Below are 7,727 nucleotides of genomic sequence, written 5' to 3'. Positions count from 1 at the left end.
TACGTTTGTCTATTTGACAAGATTTTTAGACATATTAACTAATTTATCTGTCAAGTCTTCTATACCGATACGAATATAGAATGACTTTTAATAATTGAAACCGACTTTTACATTCTTCATCAGCTCTCTTCGAGAAATAATTGCCTACATCCAAGCTAAAGATTAAACTTTCTTAAAGGAGTAAATGCCTTTCACCACACTAAAGAATAAAAAGGAAGTATAGCACAATGAAAAGCTACATTGGAAACCTGCGTGTTTGCCTATGCATTCTTTGTCAAATCATTTATTCGCCGCAAATCAATCCCTCCAAAAAATAAAATGGTCCGTCCAAGTGAGGGCGGTTCGTACGTCAAGGAAAAAGGCGTTTGGGCGGGGTTTGATGACCTTTATCGCCTGTCGACCATGCTGGAAGCCCGCCGAAATCCCTTCCCCTAGAATTCCTTCATCTCTCTCTCTCTCTCTCTCTCTCTCTCTCTCTCTCTCTCTCTCTCTCTCTAGCAGCAGCAGCAGCACCAGCCTCCCTTTCCCTCCGTCTTCCCCTTTTCAAAGGTTATCGATTCGAAACAAATTAGGACTTCAAAACATCCTTCCGAACGCTGACATCCACATCACCTACCCCGCATTATCAACAGGAAGGGTCAAGCCTCTTCAAACCGCTTCAAACACTGGAAACCTGACGGGCATTAACGTTCAAACTTTCTTTACGGCTCCAAAACACAGCCACACACAAAACTTGTCGCTCTACCAACCCGTCGGTCGAGCCGCTCTTTTTGCCCACAAGCGTGCATTTGCACATTTCTAACCAAAATAACATTAACATTCGATATATTTAGGGTTTCTACTCGTATATAGCACTCCAAACTACTGGAATATTCACCTCTATGCCAGTACATTTAAGGTATTGGATGCCCATTACTTAGTGGCATTCACTGCACCTGCAGTTGTATCCTATCACAAAATGGCAGCTACACAAGGCTATTCTCAACCACCAAGCAAAGACGATACATTTACTTAGTCTTTCAATACAAGACCAGCAAATGTATTTCCCATAACATTACCATTCACCTATATGGCATACGAGAATTTTTGTCACATTGGGAAAATATATTCTTTTATGAGAGAGAGAGAGAGAGAGAGAGAGAGAGAGAGAGAGAGAGAGAGAGAGAGAGAGAGAGAGCACGATTGGAAGATGTTCACCTTGTGTTACTGTATGTTATACATGGAAATATTTTACCGCATAGCAGGTGCATAATAAAATATTAACGAATTCTATTCTTGCCAAATCTTACCTGCCATGTAGAGTCATTTTCAGATACATTACTTACCAGTGCTTTCATGCTTTTGATCAATGTTAGGGTAGAACAAAACATTGCCAAATCCAAACCGAAAAAATAAGCTTGGCTCTCTATAAACAAACCGGACAATAAAATTGCAAATGTTTAAGGCAAACTTGCACGCAAACACAAAAAGTTATTACACTTTGCTTGTTGTGAGCATATCGAATAAATTTACCTTCATCATAACCGTACTGATCTTGTAATGCTCCCTCTCTCACATTGAATTTACAAAACTCAAAAATTCGCGAGCCCGCGTACCCCGAACGAATAAAAATGTCTATAAAGAAAGCCTTCCCTGCCCATGTGTTTCCATCTGGCTAGAAAACGCTCCAGCCTAACAACCCGGAATAATCCACGACACAGAAGGATTGTCTTCTATCAAACACTTTTCATTGATGACCTTGGATTACGTGTGACAGGTTGGACGAGTCACCCCTTGTGATCGTCACGGTTAGCTGAAGAGATTTAAACTTTATGTAAATCACTCAAAGGAATGAATCTCTCTCTCTCTCTCTCTCTCTCTCTCTCTCTCTCTCTCTCTCTCTCTATATATATATATATATATATATATATATATAATGTGTGTGTGTGTGTATGTATGTGTATGTATGATATATATATATATATATATATATATATATATATATATATATATATATACATATATAGGTGTTTCAAACAAAGTTTCGGGTTTAATCAAAATCAGAAACGGATAGTTACTCTTATTAAATCAAGACCGTTTATCGGTTACAATTATTAACCCTTTGCTATCTTTCCTCTTTTCAGAAAGAAGCCGGAGAGCGTACTGTCGCTGCGCACATTTGAAAAGGTAAGAGAAGTCTTTATTTAGAACTGTGTTGTCTTGAATCCACCGATACATGATGTAAATTAATGACTAGTCCAGCTTCCAGAGGCAACATAATTTTGCTTTTGATTTCACCATTGCCAATATGGCATTGTAAAACATTAATCAAAGAAATAATTAATCTCCCATTTTACGATCCACAATTTCGACTCCATTACCTTCAGTTCATTACCAATCGAACCACTGTTCTCTCTCTCTCTCTCCTCTCTCTCTCTCTCTCTCTCTCTCTCATAATCTATTCGCCATTCCTCACCTCAATCCTTTATTAATATTAATCCTGCTTCTCTATTCATTAACGTGTTCCGTCCCTCTTCCCTGTTTGCCTTTCCGTCTTCTTTTTTTTCCCTCTCTCCCATTTTTTTGTTTCGTGTATTGATTCCAGTCTCCCTCTTTCCCCTCCTCTCCTCCCCTTCCCCCTCTTCCTCCTCATCTCCTCTCCTCCCTCTGCCCCCCTTCCCCTCGTACTCTTCTTCTTTCCACTCAACAGGCAATATTCGCCGCTCCTCTGCCACTTCATAGTTTCTCTTTTATAACCCTCCCAATTTTTCCCTTCTCTTCATTCTTTCCTTCGTTATGATTTCTTTTCCTCCGTCTTCTCTACCTCTTTCCGTCGTATCCTTCCACTTCTTACTCGGGTCTTTAAGCTCACCTTTTCCCGTCGGATCGCCGCCATACAATGGCTTCCGTGTTTACAAAATTTTTAAATCTATTATTCCTTCGCGGTCCGGAATTTTTTCGTGTGCACGCATAAGATTTACTTCTATGAAAGCACGTCTTGTTTGAATTCGTTTATAAATAGAGAGCCTTTTTTCTTGTCCTAATACCGTTAATAACACTTTTGATTTTCACTCGTTTCATCGTTGCTTAAAAGACACAATCTATTTGCTCATAAACCTTCCCTAGAATGCCAGATATCAAAATCATCTCATATTTTCTCCGACAGATTACCATTATTCATTCACGGACTGCCCTCTCTCGTTTCACTCTTGTATTGAACGTTTATTCTGTTTCAGTAGGCAGTTCTCTTCGTCGATCTTATAGATCTTAGGACAATTTTTCACGCCATATCTTAATGTCACTGTTCTTTCCCGTTATACTCCATCTGCATCCCCCACGAAACCTTCGGTTATGACTTCCATTTCTCCTCTTCTCTCTGCACCCTTTCCTTTCCCTTCCTTTCCTTTCCTTCCGTTTCTTTCCCTTGTATCAACTTCTTTCCATCGGTCATCTTTTTCTCTTCATCTCTTTACTACTCCCTGTGTCCTCATCCTTCTCCTCCCCCACCTTTTCCTCATCCTCCTCCTCCTCCTCCTCCTCCTCCTCCTCCACCACCACCACCTCTTCTCCATACCTCCTTCCATCCGTGTGAGCTGTTGGGAGCATTGAAGTAGAAAACTAAAGTTGTAGCCACACGAAGTAAGAATTATTTTCCAATACGCATCTTCTCCCTTTTGTCGCTGTTATAGTTATTGTTTTCTTGCTGTTGACGTTCCTGTTGTTGTTCATGTCGCTGATGTTGTTGTGTTTCGCCTTTGGCCATTTGTTTGTGCATCTCCTCCGCCGGCTGAACACACCGTCCTTTCTATTCTAATAAGGTCACTCATTAGCGCTTCGTCCTTCTTTTTTTCTGCAGATGGTAATCGGTGACGATATTGATTTCAGTGCCTGAGTTCTATTTGCCAACACTGTTCTCTCTCTCTCTCTCTCTCTCTCTCTCTCTCTCTCTCTCTCTCTCTCTCTCTCTCTCTCTCTCTCTCTCTCTCTCTCTCTCCTTCCATGATCCCCAAAACTTTTACTGCCTGCTCTGTGTCTATTCGGTCATCTAGTTGTCCCTGTCAATACTCCATTCATCAAACAAAATTTTAATAGTTAACAGCCTCAAGTTTTGATCCTTCCTGGACTCCTAGACTTTTGTCCAGTGTGCTCCAGATCAAAATAATATTTGACTCTAAAAATACATAAATAAATTAGAAGCTGAAAAATATTTGTTCACTGGTGAAAACCAGCAAGATTCACACGGTGTTTGTTTCTGTATTGCCATGACTCACCACCATTACCTGATTTGTACAGAATGCATGAATGTATGTAATTGTGTATGTTTAAAAAAAACTTGAGTGTTCATAATCTAAACACCCACTTCAGGAAAAAACAACAAATTAATTCAATACGATTCACAGCTTCATAAATGTGACAAAGGTCTTATTTCTTATTACTGAAATATGAGCGAAATCTGCAAACGGAAGCGTAACAAAGGGATATGCACGGAACGTGATCTGATTTGTGTCTGCAAAGGGTAAATACCCAATTAATTAAACGTGGCTATATAAAATTTTTATTCCTAACACAAATACGCGCCTGTCTAGCAATCGAATAATGAATTTTCCCTTCGGTGACTGACGCCCAAAATTCTGATTTGCCATGGAAAGGAAAGAAATGAGAAATCTTCTGTTATTAAGCGCAAAAGTAATGACTGAAGCTTCTCGTTCTAAAAGTTATACATAAAATTCCCTCTACATAATGAAGGAATTGGGCTCATTTTGAATCATTTTTTAATCCATCTGTCATTTTGTTTTGACATTTTTGATCAACATTTATTTCTAGTTTTGCACTGGACAATAATCTGTTTCTATATTTAGCTAATTTGCCCAATACATGACTTTAAAACAAACTAGTCCCATCTTCAGGAAATCTTTTCGATGGAAGTCACTGAGGATCGCTAGTCTTTCAAAGTAATTTTACCGTCAAGAAACTACAAATTAAACAGACTTCGGATCATTACACTTACTAATACATGTTAACTCAAATATCCCGAGTAGATGTGACTTAATTTTTCTATTTATAAAGAGTTAGGTTACAGCCACTGTCAACATCATTTCAATCACTTAGAGTGTTGACGGATCTCCCGACTCGACATTCCCACCGTCTGCATTTTAAATACCCTTTTGCGAGCTGTCAGTTCTTCACTTAAATGAATGAGAGGCGGCTTGCCGCAACTTGCGTTCCTTATTCATTCATCAGAGTGCCACCAGAATGAGGGAGAAAATGCAGTCACTACCGTTTACGCATGGGAGTGATGACCCTTCACAAATCAGTGCCAGGAAGAATGCAAGATCACTTGTGAATTCCTAGTCAACCATATAGAAAAATGAATAGCATATCCTGATTATGTCTCCATCATTCAATATATATCCTGAATTTTTCTGTGCATCATTCGATAAAATCATTTTTATAGACAAATATATAAAAAATCGTTGATATCTACTATTGTATTACGTAACACACATCTACAATGCCAGTCAAAAATAAAAAGTAAAAAGTTTACGAAACCAGATCATGACCTTCTGGAACTAGGTAACAAAAAAAAAATAATTCTCACCGATAAACATAATCATTATATTCTAAATGATCTTAGTTTGATATGATAAACACTTCCTAGTACTGAAAATATACTAAATTAATAACTATACCGGTATATACAACAACGCTTCATTTCATCCAAGTGATTGGAAAGCCTACCTTAAATGTTAAAGAAATAACAACCATATGAATATAGGCAAACTCTGCGGTTTTCCTACAAAGGCAAACAACCATGATCTGCTTTCCATTATCAAATATTGTAGTATTAGATGAATTTCCATTCAGTCTGATTCACCGTTAATATACTACAATGATTTTATGACTTGGCCTTTGACCTTTCAAGTGGCGCAAATTCAGTCTGTGATTCAAGCGAACCGATTTCTGGTTTGACCTCCAGTGAAGTGAAAGGCGATGGCGTCTCAATTCATCGATAACAAAAGACGCCTCAAGTTGAATATCTTTAGTCATACGTCGATCGGCACCACTCACCCCGTAGAGGAAGGAATGAAATCAACAATAAAATATCAAACTACGAGAAAGGATAAGTGGAAGACTGGCATAAGGGTTTTTGACCGAAGGAGGCAAAGATGGCCCCAACAGCAAAAACCCATTGGCGAGTGAATTACAAGAGGGTCTGACATCCACTCCAGACGAAACCTGGTTAGCAACGTGAAAGGGACAAAGTTTGCAAAAGGAACCGCTTGACATTTCCTAACTTTTCCTGATGCCGGGATGACACCGACCTCTCTGGCTTTGATTTCCTTATTGCCAATAAGAAGTTCTGGATAGAAACTAAGGCTTCTAATGGCTCGTCATGACAGTAGAGGCCACCCTTTCAACCAACCATCCCGGGCCCCTCGCGTTAATAGTAACATAGGAGTATTTTGAGGTAATTTCATTATCGTTCCAAGATTCTAAACAAATACGTGGATTGTCATTTTCACACACACACACACACACACACACATTATATATCTATATATATATATATATATATATATATATAATATATATTATATTATATATATATATATAATCTATCTATACACATAGGTATATACAAATATATAGACAAATAGCCCTATGCATATAAGATTAAAGTAATTTAATTGTGTTTAATTATTCACATTGGAAGAAGGAACCTAAAGAATCACGTTTCCAAGAATGAAAAAAATCCTAAAAATATAAGGTTAGGGAGAAAAACAAGCATCACTACACACGAAAGACAGCAAAATGTTACCATATATATTATATATATATATATATATATATTTATATATATATATATATATATATTTATGTATATGTATGTAGTATGTACATTTGTTTACGTTTTGCCTTCCTAAAAGCAGATGTTATTCGAAGTTACTCGTTTTCATTGTGAGCGCTCACAAAGTAGAATGACCATGTCTATTCTAGAATTGTTTTGATTTATTTTTTAAGCTGCGGTTGTTCTTGCTGTTTTCGAACATTTTGTATCGTTTTATAACGATAGGCTTAAATATAAAAAAAAGGAAAATAAAAAACAAAGATACTTTGATCTCAAGTCGACAATCCTGTTCATCTGAAATTATGATCTGAGGATAAGTTGCATAATTCATTAACATTCTGACCATCTTCCCACCAATATAGATCTGCAACATATCCCGACAACAGCCAAGTCGTCCATTGCAAACCTTTCCTTTATATATATATATATATATATATATATATATATATATATATAATATATATATATATATATATCCGTAATTAGGCCCAGCTAGTATTTCTTTAAATGGCTACTAAAAATGCAAGGAGCTTACCTTACGGTAATATGAACGAAAACCAATATCTCCTGCATAATCTAACTGGCAATAATGAATTTAAGCAAAATGCAACAGAAGGAACATCGAAAGTACAAAACATTAACTAAATAAAGTAAGCTGATAGACACCAAAACCTTCAAATTCTTACTCAAATTATTAAGAAGAACAATGGAAGCAAGTACTTACAGTCGAGATATAAGATAGATTGCATTTAAATAGGGAAGCTGATGTCAGTAACTAATTATGGAATCAAGACGATATGATGCCTGTAGACACACAACACCCATAACATTTTCCAAAGCATGAAAGTCAAATTACAGTTGGGAATAACACGATAACTTACATATAAATATGTAGCAT

At 37.2% G+C, this 7,727-nt stretch overlaps 1 protein-coding gene across 1 annotated transcript in view; it reads left to right on the top strand.

The window, feature by feature from the left end:
- Window positions 1–7,727, top strand: part of LOC135195426 (uncharacterized) — a 142,022-nt gene that overhangs the window by 56,396 nt on the left and 77,899 nt on the right. Inside the window, exon 3 of the mRNA XM_064221671.1 lies at window positions 2,124–2,166. Coding sequence (XP_064077741.1) covers window positions 2,124–2,166 — 43 coding nt within the window. The remainder of the gene's footprint in view (window positions 1–2,123; window positions 2,167–7,727) is intronic.

This window comes from Macrobrachium nipponense, chromosome 16, assembly GCF_015104395.2.
Source record: "Macrobrachium nipponense isolate FS-2020 chromosome 16, ASM1510439v2, whole genome shotgun sequence".
Lineage (NCBI taxonomy): Eukaryota > Metazoa > Arthropoda > Malacostraca > Decapoda > Palaemonidae > Macrobrachium > Macrobrachium nipponense.
The sequence above is the reverse complement of the archived record's forward strand: the minus strand, read 5'-3'. Positions and strand labels throughout refer to the sequence as shown.